Source organism: Ctenopharyngodon idella, chromosome 6, assembly GCF_019924925.1.
Source record: "Ctenopharyngodon idella isolate HZGC_01 chromosome 6, HZGC01, whole genome shotgun sequence".
NCBI classification, from domain to species: domain Eukaryota; kingdom Metazoa; phylum Chordata; class Actinopteri; order Cypriniformes; family Xenocyprididae; genus Ctenopharyngodon; species Ctenopharyngodon idella.
The window spans coordinates 4,256,198-4,269,212 of NC_067225.1; the positions used below are offsets into that span (position 1 = coordinate 4,256,198).

General features: G+C 38.7%; 1 protein-coding gene across 1 annotated transcript in view; it reads left to right on the forward strand.

Annotated features, from left to right (window-relative positions):
• col28a2b (collagen, type XXVIII, alpha 2b) overlaps positions 1-13,015 on the forward strand; it is a 42,975-nt gene that overhangs the window by 13,434 nt on the left and 16,526 nt on the right. The window contains 17 exon segments of the mRNA XM_051898200.1: positions 671-724; positions 803-847; positions 946-972; positions 1,581-1,625; positions 1,709-1,753; positions 1,835-1,888; positions 3,932-4,000; positions 4,091-4,159; positions 4,262-4,330; positions 5,287-5,355; positions 7,031-7,099; positions 7,206-7,274; positions 7,394-7,462; positions 7,623-7,694; positions 7,793-7,861; positions 11,405-11,476; positions 11,606-11,674. Of these exon segments, the coding sequence (XP_051754160.1) occupies positions 671-724; positions 803-847; positions 946-972; positions 1,581-1,625; positions 1,709-1,753; positions 1,835-1,888; positions 3,932-4,000; positions 4,091-4,159; positions 4,262-4,330; positions 5,287-5,355; positions 7,031-7,099; positions 7,206-7,274; positions 7,394-7,462; positions 7,623-7,694; positions 7,793-7,861; positions 11,405-11,476; positions 11,606-11,674 (1,035 nt within the window).

The window sequence follows — 13,015 nt, forward strand, 5'->3', positions numbered from 1 at the left end:
GTAAGTGTCAAACATTCTTAAACCCTTTCTAGCCTCTTACATGATGTTTCAACAAAGCATTTAATATAAATTCTGACATTCTTAATAAAAAGAAACACCCACTATATTGATCAAAGTGGCCTAATAATACAAAATTTAAATTTTGTAATTATTCACGCTCGTGTCTTTCCAAACCTGTTTGCTATTATTTTTTTATTTCTAATTTTTGCTGTATATCCACACAGATGTTATCCATACAGTGATGATTTATGGTCATATCTGTCAATCTGCAAAAAGGAACATAAAGGGGGAAAAAATTAAAACACATTAGTCCCTGTGATGGTCAAAGGTTGTTTAAATATTGCAGTAAAATAAATAATTCAAATACTGATAATACTTTAAATATTTTAATATGTAAATAAGTAATAAAATAAAAAAAAAAAATGGTCTAGAATACAGAAGAAAATATTCAGCCTTTTAATAAGACTTTCTTTATTACTGAAAAGAATTTTCATTGATTTTTTTTTTCAGTAGGTCCAGAATGGAGCACATAAACATAAATAAATGATTCTGTACCCACTAGTTGTACCAATTTTCATCATCGATACGCTGTCAACATAATGATGTGCTCTGCATGGCAGTCTGAATATGAATCGTTTGTAAGTTAACACTCTTTCTCTGAGAACCACAGGGTAAAAAGGGTCGTCCTGGGGATGATGGAAGTCCAGGACCTAAAGGACAAAAGGTCAAAGTTGTCTTTAAGTATCATATTTGTGAATTATTTATCAGTGTTACCATCTAAAATGGGTTGCACTTCCTGCAGGGAGAGGGCGGTTTCAGTGGATCTCCTGGTCGAGATGGGACAGAGGTAAACCTGGCTAGAACAAGGCCAAAAGTTGCTCTATTTTGACATTAACTGCTTGTGTATTTGCTCTTTCTCACCATGTGTTCTGTACTAATCATTAGGGGAAACCTGGATACAAAGGAGAAAAGGTAAAATGATGCATCATAGAAGAAAATCAGCTGATATTACAAAACAAGTAAAGCATGGTGCTTGCAATGCCATCTCATGGGTTAGAATTCCAAGGAATGCATGAGCTTATTAGAAAAATGTACATGCAAAAAAAAAAAAGTCTTATTTACAGTCCTTAATGGTGCACTAAATCATTTTTCTGTTCTTGTTGTTCTGGCTGATGTGACAGTGGTCTTTAACTATCTGTTAATATAGAAAATTAAATATAAAATATAATTTTTTTTAAAAATTGTGGAATTTCATTTGATAAACCGTTTAAAATGTCTCATTTGTAAGTCGCTTAGGATAGACATGTTTGCTAAATGAATAAATGTAAAATGTGTTAAATCTAACTAAGCAGATTTGAATGCAATACAACAATCAGATTTTCCTTGCCTATTTGAAAAGCCAAAGAAAGTAGTATTTGACTGGTACAATTTATGTAGAATAAAGGCCACTGATATGGAGTCTGTGTATTACATATTAAAGAAATCTGTCAAAAGTACTATTGTCCAAAAAATTACTTGGCAAACACAATTGTATTGTGTGTATATACAAAGTGGCATTGACCATGAAACACATTTTTTAGGGGGAACGAGGAGAGTGTGGAACACCAGGAGTCAAAGGAGACAGAGTGAGTGACACTTCGGGTCTACAGTGCAGTTCATGCACAATAATATACTGTATGTTTAATTGACTGAATCTGATTCTTTTAAGGGTCCGGAGGGTCCTGTTGGTATCAGAGGAAGTCGAGGGCTGCAGGTATGTCTTTTAAACTACATTTGTGAAAATGCAAGCATTGTTTCTCGCTTTCAGTAGTAATTTACTTTATTCATTCTGCAGGGTTTGCCCGGACCTAATGGAGACATTGGGCCAGAGGGCCTACCAGGCAAAAAAGTGAGTTGGATTCAACAATCTCAGCTTTCAAATACAGTAAAGCAGCACTTTTCCAGATAGCAGGTGGAAAAGTATAGGAAATGTTTGGGACAACCTAATGCCATAAACATTCTTCTGTGTTCATGTATGATGACTTAAATCCCCTGTATAAGCTTGTAGGGTGCTGACACACTAACCCCCGGTTTCACAGACAAAGCTTAAGATAGTCCTAGACTAAAATGCATGTTTGAGCTGTTTTAACTGAAATATGTCAGTGCCATTGTTTTGTCTCAAGATGCACACAAGTAATGTTTTTTCTAAGGCGTGTTTATTAAATGCCCCTAATTGAACTAAGGCCTAGTCTAAGCCCTGTCTGTGAAACCAGGCCTAAAAGATTGACATTAAAACACTGATGATTGTATTGGTTAGCTCATCTAGTTCTCTGTGGTTCTGATATGCATCTGTGTGATACTAAGGAGAAGTCAGAGCATAATTATTTTTCTGGAATGTTCTTTTTTTCATGTACTGATGGCTGTCATGTTTCAGCTGAGCAACAGATTAATGTCTGGACTTGCACACACAGAATTCATGTGTGTCGCACCACAGATCAGTATTTCTCTCTTTGACAGGTGAAGGGATTCTGCCTAATGTGTGTGAACACCGTAATTGCAGTCTTTAGTTCAATGTGTCTGACATGAACCATGTGTCTTTAAAGACCCCCACTGCATGTGCCCAATGAACGCAGGCAGACATGTGTGCCTAATGGCCTGGTATAAATAATAGTCATGAAATGATTTTTATAATATCATGGTTATTGTTATTTTTCAATTTAACATGCTGATATTCAAAGCAGACACATTTCCTTAAGGTTAAGTCAAGTTTAAAGCAGCACGTTTTTATTTTGGTGCCCATATGAACACAGGCTTAATGACAAGCACACTGACTTTATATTCAGTATATACGACTGAATCCAGATGATGTAAGCAGTGATGCAGTTTGAGTTTTGGGATCCGTTCTATGTGGATTTAAATATGATCCCCCCTCTTCACCCTCATGTCGCTCTAAAAACATAATGAGAAATATTGAAAAGTGGTTGTTTTTCCCCATACAACAGACAGCAGCAGTGATCAGGGACTGACAAGCTGCAAACCCTTGGTGGTTATACCAGATTTGACATCATTAATGCCAAGCTGTGTATTTTGGACTTGTTTAGAATTAAAACTCCAGCATATTAAATTTTTTTATTTTGGATATTATTGGTATTTTGGTTACACGATAAACTATATCTGGCATTTAATTTAACATAAACACGTGTGGCTTCTCTCTGGGCTTCCCCGTCACAGGCATTTGCTGTGTTCATGCCATGTTGTAATTACCATAATTTCGAGATGACAACGTGACTTTCTACTCTGAACTGTCCATGGACATGGAATTATGCTGTTCTATGGTAACACTATCAACGCCAAAGTGAATCTGCAGCGGTCACATGGTACAAGACAGAGCTCTCAGAAAATTCTGAGTTGTCATTATGAGTTCTACGAGGACGTGAACACTTTTTACAAGTTTGAATCTCAGCACAATAGTATTTTTATTGCTTTCAACACGTGATTATCATATATGCAAGATCCAATATCAATATTTTTAATGTTTTTGAAATTCGTATATTAAACAAATTTCAATACATATGTATATACGAATAAAACATATCTTGAGTATTTTAAGCAGTTGCAGTTACACTGGTTTGGAGTTAAATGTGTGCCTCAGCCAGTTTAATTATGTAAAAGAATCTGATACACATTTATTTTGAGATTGTATCCGTTTGTTCTGTATAGACATGCGGTAATAATTTTGTTTGTGCAGGTTTATAAGAAGGTCTTAAAAAGTCTTTAATCTGAGTTTAAAAATTCTGCAGAAACCCTTACCAACATAAGATGTGTATTAATTCACTCCGGACTATTAATCATGGTCTAATCTGGTCTGAGACAAGTGGAGAGCATTGCGTTCACCGATTACACTTCACTATTGGATCTGTTGTCATTGTTCTGAATGGTTCTGCTTCTTCAGGGGGAGAGAGGCTTTCCTGGACCACCAGGAATACAGGGTGAGACTGGCAGTGGGCTTCCTGGACCAAAGGTTGGCCTGAATTATATATAAAACCTATGATATCAGGAGGAACCCAATATACTCATATGTGATCATAATGTGTGTTTTCTCAATCTGTAGGGTGATGTGGGGTTCCAAGGCAGAATGGGTCCTCCTGGGCCTCCTGGGATCGGCGAGCCTGGTCTACCGGTAAAGATAAGCTATTGATCATGCTCACACTAGGGGTCGCAATCGACATTGAACACAGTGAAGTAGTTGTATTAACCTCTACTATCATGTTTACCTCTAAAGGGGCCGCAGGGGCTGCAGGGTTTGCCAGGAGAGAAGGGCCCTCCAGGAGAGGGTTTACCAGGGCCAAAGGTACATACATCATTGCACACAATTTTTAGTGTTTTCATTTTCAGATTCAGTGTGCATGAGTCATATCAAGGCTATGAAGAGGTTTGATATGTTTTTTTATGCAAGTCGTTCCTTGCAAGTGCATGCATGGTTTATATCAGAGAACCTTTGAAATGTTTGAACCTTGTGACTTCTGACCTCAGTTTAGATTCCTGAGTGATCCATCATTCTTTCATCTGTTTTTTAATTAAATAATGGAACATGCTGCTGTTGTTTGACTGTGTATGTGAAAAATACAGGGTGTGTCAGACATATTTATGCATTTGGCAAATGCTTTTATCCATAGCAACTTAAAGTACATTCAGCATGAGTGTTACCTGGGAATCAAACCCATGAATTTGGCGTTGTTATCACTCCAGATGAAGATTTTTTGCACGGGGCAGAATGAGTGATTTTAACTAGTGGTGTTTGTTAAGGCAACCATCGTTAACAACCAGAACACCTTAGCAACCACATAACAACTTCCTGACAACTATTCAGATACCGTACACTGATTCACTTTGAGACAATTTTAACTTCACAAATAATTACAAACGCATTACAAAGTAACACTGAATTAAACATGACATTTTGAAGTAGAAAAACTGAAATAATACTTTTTCAATAATCTTTATTTACAACTTGGAAATTTTTTTTACAGTGTAGCACCATGGCAGAGATTTTGCTTTTTTGTCATAAGCTATAAACATCTATTTGGGTATATTTTACTAATTGCCATTATAATTCACAATGCAAAAAGTCTTAATGGTCCTTAAAACAATCTTCATTTTCTCTATCCAAATATTGTTTTTAATTTGATTTTCGGGTGAATTGTGACTTGCACGTTTTTGTGTGATTCATCATGATGAACAACAACAAAGAAATGGAATGACAATGCATTTTATGAATTTGATGGTTTAAACATTTGTCTTTTACAGGGTGAGAGGGGTCTGGAGGGGCCAAAAGGACCCAGAGGACCAGTAGGTCCTGGCATTAAAGGAGACAAGGTATGGATGGGTTTTCAATGACATGTCTATGACATAATTTTTATTTTTAGGTGAACTATTCCTTTAATTGCTTTCCCTCTCGAGCTCATATCTCATGCATGGGTTTACGATAACGATATATATCACAATATAGTTATTTTATTTTATTTTTGTTATTAACTGCTAGGGCTGGGCGGTATATCGAGTTTGTACGATATACCGATATATTTTTAATATACGATACGGAATGAGGCGATACCGTTTATCGATAAACAGTAGTTTTAAACAAAAGCATCTGAAAAACAGCGGTGGACGTCGCAGAGTGCTGCTGCGGGGGAAATGCATAATACAATTTGGCTTAAACATGAGACATGCTTAATATTAAGGGCTTTAAAAATAACTCGTAAGATTAAGATATAGTTAACACGTAGGCCTATCGACAGATTCATGTGCTGACAGATTTTTGCGCTGTTCAATGCTTTTGTGATGTGGTGTTTTCCTAAGCGCATAACTTACATTTCACAGGTATATTCTCCATCTGTAAATGTTAGAAAGTCATACAAATATTTCCATTTTAGTGTCATGAGTGGACAAACCTTCTGCTAGCGAATCTCATTCTCCTCTAAACTTCATAGACTTCCGTGAACGAGCGCTGCCGCGCGCATTCGCGCCAAACAGACGGAGCTCAATAGAATGGGATCACCATAATTCTGACTAAAATATACATTTTGATAAAATGTTTGTTGTTGAACAATAAATGTGCCATATGTAGAATTTTAAACCTACAAGTAAGTGTATTTTTATGATAGCAGTAACAATATATATATATATATATAAATAAATAAATATATATATATATATATATATATATATATATAGCTAATTAGTCTGTGCTTTTGTTTTTATTTTAATTTTTAGACTTTTAAATGACTTTTTGGCCATATCGCCCAGCCCTATTAACTGCATAGTTTTTTTTTATTTTTGTTATTAACTGCATACTGCATAGTCTTCACTGTTTAAATTAAATATACATGTATTCTTGTTAAAGCTACAAAAGTTATTCAGTCAAGAGCAGTGATTGATTTTCTCTTGTTTGATTAACATTAATGTAACAGAGAACAGCAGGTATTTTAGACTGCTGTTACTTTAAGGCCGATTGCACGGATCCCTTATACTGATGCATGTGCGGTTTACACCCAACTATTTACTCGATTGTGTTTACTCATGTGCCAGTCAGCACGAGCACTGCACTGAATTCTTTTTCACAATTAATTGCACTTAATGACTTTTTTAACAACAAGCACATCCCTGTCTTTATATTCTCATTCATGCGTTTCATCACTCTAAAGTGTCAATAGTGCTGTGTTACATGTATATATTTACATACTACGATATACACAATATAGCAAAATCTGTAACAATCAACATTTTATGCCGTCACCACTATATATACCGCCATACCACCCAGCTTTTCTTATTTGCACAATGTGCATTATTAAACCTCTCTCTGTGAATGTTTGGAGAAACATGTTACAGCATGCAGTGTAGTCAGTAGCTACTCAGCCTGTGGCCAAGACATATGAATATCAATGTTGTATCTATTACACATTCCAGTTCATTTTAATAACTAGAATGAGCTGACAAATTTGCTTATACTTGGCACTGACATGAATATATTTGTGTTTTTTCCCTTGAGGGTGATTTTGGTCCACCTGGGCTTCAAGGTCCAGTTGGGCTTCCTGGAATAGGGATCCAAGGAGAGAAGGTGCTAACAAACTTATGATCTGTGCCTGATGACATAAAAATGTCCATAGCCAAGAATGCATTGATAATTTATGACATGCTGATTGTTTTGTTATGTTTCATTTTAGGGTGTGGAAGGACCACGTGGACCCCCGGGAAGCAGAGGCCCACTGGGTGAGGGCTACCCTGGACCAAAGGCAAGACTTTCCCATCATGCTATAAATGCAGTCGCATCTTCAAATAGTAATAGGTCCCAGATAAACGTTATTTGATAACATATGGAAACGTCTGTATGTTTACAAATGTGCTCTTGAAGGGTGATCAAGGTTTACCAGGTGAGATTGGTGCACCAGGAGAGAGAGGAGCAGGAGAACCGGGAGCTAAAGTAAGTCTTCTTCACTTTTCTAATAAATCTACAATCAACATGAAAACATTTGTTTTCTTTATGCACATTAAAGTATGTAGTTGCCTTTTACAGCGTATATATATTTATGCTCCACTCCTAATGATACTGATCTTAAATTATTGTCTATATACATGTGTAGGGGGAACCTGGAGCTCCAGGGTTATCAGGATTACCAGGTTTACCTGGGGAAGATGGAGCTCCAGGACAGAAGGTACCAATCTCACCTTAATCACTAAGACATTTTACCTGCTCAGCATCAACACTTCAGAAAAAGTCACACTCATTTTTGTATCTCTGTGTGTATTTTAGGGAGAACCAGGAGCCTCTGGGTTGAGGGGCCCTGAAGGAGCAGCAGGAATGGGCATCCAGGGTGAAAAAGTATCTCTTTCACTTTTCTTAAATGTTTACCTTTCTAAAATCATCTTAACCCTATAAAGCCCTCTGTATCATATTTGATGCACAAATTTCTAAGGCCTCTAAATTATCAACATAATCATTACTTTGCTTTAAAACCTGTTGCACACAATGTACATGCCTGATTGTTCATAATTTTTAGCAAGTAAAAGGCCTTTTAGTGTAATTGTAAAAATGTCTACCTTCAGGTCGTGGTTCACTTGTCTTTTTGCTGTGAAATCTTTATTTTTATATTGTTAATATTTCGTTAAATATTTAGTTTAATATTTCAAGATGACTGGACTTCAGTATTATACATCTATACATCATTTTTAGAAACATCATGGTAAAATGTGATTATCAAATATGATCTATCAGGCTTTTGAGGAACATTCATCTGTCAGTCATCATTGAATTGCATTGCATTATATTTTTTGCCCTCCACAATTAAAACTACAGAGCATTAGCAGGGATCCACAGAAATGTAAAGTCTGGACCGAAACTGAAAATTTCGGATGCACTTGGCCAACTGAAAAAAAATAATGATTAATTTCTTATTTTAAATAAGTTTTGTATAATTGTATTATTATTTGTAAATTTGCAGCATTGTCTCAAAGAGAAAGATGAGGATCTATGTGCAAAGTGTATTCCACACGTGCACAGTCACAATAATCCACAAACAGAAAAGACATGAATCCAGGCAAGGCAGTGAATAATCCAAGGCAGACAAGGCATAAATTCAGACAAGGCAATGACATGAACTTACATTGAAAACATTCAAACAATAACTGACAAAGGCTTACTCAAACATAGGGGTAACAAGGGAGGGGCGCATTTTCAGGGAAACAAACAAGGGTAACCATAGTAGCAGACAAGGTAGCGAGAGCAATCACAAGGTGAAACAAGGTATGACAAGACAAGACAAAAACACTCTTCAACATAAAAGTCCCGAATTCAGACACACAGGGCTGAGTTCATTACAATATTAGAATTAAATTCAGTAATTTTATTGAATCTGAATTAAAAAAATACAAGGCAATAAAATAAATTCACCACACTTTTATTTAAAGTAACACACCAAAATTGGACAGAAAATATATTAAAATAATATTAAATATCAATATATTATTATTCATTCAGTTCTATGCAACAGAATTAGATTTAACAGATTTTTTTTTTTGACCAATTATCAAAATAAAGTATAGTTCTACAAAGCTATTATTATCAGAGCATGTGAGAAGAGCTTAGCTTGGAGTGGATCAGTGAACAAGAGGGTAGCGTCATTTTTCCAGAGTTGCCCAGCATGGCTATACCACACCATGTTACATCACAGTAGGACTATTGGAAACAGAAACAAGTATACTACAGAGAAATGTCATGTCGGCGCGTTATTTTAGCAGACTTGAGTGTGAGTGCGAGCTGTACATTGGCATATATTCTCATATTTTCGGCCTTTTTTCTCTTGCGGTCAAAAAACGAAAATGCCATTTTCGGCCGATAATTTTCAGCGGCCAAAATTTCAGTGTATCCCTAATTTTACTTAGACATGTTATTGGGGATATAGAATGACAATATGCATCTTATGTAAGTAGTCTGCTATACTGTTGTAAAGATCTCATTGATTTAAAAGCAATTTTTAAAAGCAAAAAAATCTTATTTTTTGGTCATATCTGCACCAAATTTCCCTTTCGAGGGAACTCGCATTGCGTTAAGTATGCTTTGGGAACACCTCTGCGTGATTGCATCTGAAGCACATGTCTCAACTAGTCCAATGGCGAGACAGAACGTCATGGGTGGGTGACGTCACGACCAGGAAAGCATAAAAACACATCCGGAATGACCGGCATTAGTTTCTGTGCCTCAGCAAGCGCTCTGTGTTCATAGTGTTTGTCCTATTTTTTGTTGTCTGTCCTGATATAGTGCAGTACACAATCACATATATATTATGGCGAATAAGCAAACATTCAAGTCGTGTATTCCTTCCTGCCCTCGTTTTTTCATGGGTGGGGATACACTCAATTTGTGTGTTAAGTGTTTGGGTTAAGTGTTTGCTTCGCACGCTCCAATCCCACCTGTCCCTCTTTGAGGAGAGTAATCAGGCTTGCATTCCCTGCGGTTCACGGCCCGCTGCTGCTGATATAGCACGGAAGCTGAGATCATGGGGTTCGGAGATGGATCTCTCGGAGGGGTTAGAGACGGTCACAGCCCTTTCTCTGCCTTCACCTGGGGGATCCAGTGCTTTCTCGCTGAGATCAGAAGCCCACGTTGCGGCTTCTTCCACCCGGGAGAGAGCCCGGTGCTTCAGCTATCCAGCTCTGAGGAGGTGGATGTGTTGAGCATCGAGGCTGGGGATATAGAGGATTTTCCATTTCTATCCCCAGCGTATGAGGAGCTAGTGGAGGTTGTTACTCATGCTGTGTCAAAGTTGAACACAGATTAGCCAGCTGAGAAACAGGGTGCTCGTCCTAAAAGTGAACTGGACGCTTTTTGTCACCTAAAACTGTACCTCCACTACGGGGCCTTCCATTTTTCATGGAATAAACCATATTCTTCACGTCTTTTCAGCCCCCAGGTTTATGTATATTCAGATATTAGGGGGTTGAAAGAATATGGCTATGGTGCAATGGGGCAATGCCTAAGGTGGAACAGACGCTCGCAAGCTATCTGTCCCCTAGCAAAGCATCATCCCTGAAGGTCCTGATGCTGCCCACTAAGCGTCTAAGAACATCTTAAGCGATAGTGGGTAAAGCGTGCATGGTGGCGGGTCAGGCTGGTGCATGTCTGCACACTATAGGCGCATTTCCACTGCATGGTGCACATTTTCACTTTTTGGTGCTTTTCCACTGCATGGTATGGGTCAGTACGGCTCACTTAAATAGAACCACCTTGGTTGAGGTTCCAAGCGAGCCATACCGATAGTAAAATGTGACGTGTAAATGCTGCAGATCACTGATTGGTCAGAGAGAATCATCACTACCAGCATCATTGCATTTGCGACACAAGACACCAAACCCGCTAGCAGCAACAGCCACCGCAGTATCATTTGTTTGCACAAATTTTGTTTTGCTGCCATCAGCCTCCTTTGAAACAAACTTCTTCATCTTGCAGTAAAAAACATCCACATCCTGAGGATCAAGACCATTTCATTGATATGCTCCATTGCTCCTGTGTTGTGCGTTTGTGTCGCGTTTACAATTATGTCACTATGTCACGGCAGTAGAGGCGGTGCAACTATAACGATCATTCTATAATCCCACCCACTTTTAAGTGGTACTAAACTGCAGTGGAAAAGCAAACCAAGCCAAAGTAAAGGGAGCCGAGCCGTGCCGTGCTGTGCAGAGTCGTACCACGCAGTGGAAAAGCGCCATATGTCTATTCTGCAGGCATACCAGGCTGACCTACTGAGGGACCTGCTCAGTGAGCAACCCCAGCCTCATACAGGGCACAGCAAAAGGAGAGTGTTGCCTCTCGTACCCCTCCACAAAAATCATTATTGATGTAGTGTTTTGTTAATGTGATGTTGTGCAGGGTGATCAGGGTCAGCGGGGAATCCGTGGGTTAGCAGGGCCACCGGGAATAGCTGGACCCTCAGGGTCAAAGGTGAGTGAGATCAGTGAATCTGGAATATTTTATGTTTTGGTACATTATATATCATATAAAATGAGTTTGAGGGGGAAAAATAACTAACTTAACTACATTTTCTTTTGTTCTTTATTAATGTCTTTGTAGGGAGAGCCTGGCACCCCTGGGCGACTGGGATTACCTGGACTACCGGGACGTGCCATACCAGGACCAAAAGTAAGAGCTTTTCTATTGCAATCTGGAAATAAACCAAGGAAATACCAAAGTTTTTGGTATTTACACTATAAAACAAAGAAAACACAGGTTACTTTCATTTAAAAAAAACTTTTGGACCCCCGCAATATATATATCTACAGTATCTCACAGAAGTGAGTACACCCCTCACATTTTTGTAAATATTTTATTATATCTTTTCATGTGACAACACTGAAGAAATGACACTTTGCTACAATGTAAAGTAGTGAGTGTACAGCTTGTATAACTGTGTAAATTTGCTGTCCCCTCAAAATAACTCAACACTGTCTAAACCGCTGGCCACAAAAGTAAGTACACCCCTAAGTGAAAATGTCCAAATTGGCCCGAATTAGCCATTTTCTCTCCCCAGTGTCATGTGACTCGTTAGTGTAACAAGGTCTCAGGTGTGAATGGGGAGCAGGTGTGTTAAATTTGGTGCTCTCACTCTCTCATACTGGTCACTGGAAGTTCAACATGGCACCTCATGGCAAAGAACTCTCTGAGGATCTGAAAAAAAGAATTGTTGCTCTACATAAAGATGGCTTAGGCTATAAGAAGATTGCCAAGACCCTGAAACTGAGCTGCAGCACGGTGGCCAAGACCATACAGCGGTTTAACAGGACAGGTTCCACTCAGAACAGGCCTCGCCATGGTCGACCAATGAAGTTGAGTGCACGTGCTCAGCATCATATCCAGAGGTTGTGTTTGGGAAATAGACGTATGAGTGCTGCCAGCATTGCTGCAGAGGTTGAAGGGGTGGGGGGGTCAGCCTGTCAGTGCTCAGACCATACGCCGCACGCTGCATCAAATTGGTCTGCATGGCTGTCGTCCCAGAAGGAAGCCTCTTCTAAAGATGATGCACAAGAAAGCCCACAAACAGTTTGCTGAAGACAAGCAGACTAAGGACATGGATTACTGGAACCATGTCCTGTGGTCTGATGAGACCAAGATAAACTTATTTGGTTCAGATGGTGTCAAGCGTGTGTGGCGGCAACCAGGTGAGGAGTACAAAGACAAGTGTGTCTTGCCTACAGTCAAGCATGGTGGTGGGAGTGTCATGGTCTGGGGCTGCATGAGTGCTGCCGGCACTGGGGAGCTACAGTTCATTGAGGGAACCATGAATGCCAATATGTACTGTGACATACTGAAGCAGAGCATGATCCAACATATTGGACTCCAACATGATAACGACCCCAAACACACCTCCAAGACGACCACTGCCTTGCTAAAGAAGCTGAGGGTAAAGGTGATGGACTGGCCAAGTATGTCTCCAGACCTAAACTTTATTGAGCATCTGTGGGGCATCTTCAAACGGAAGGTGGA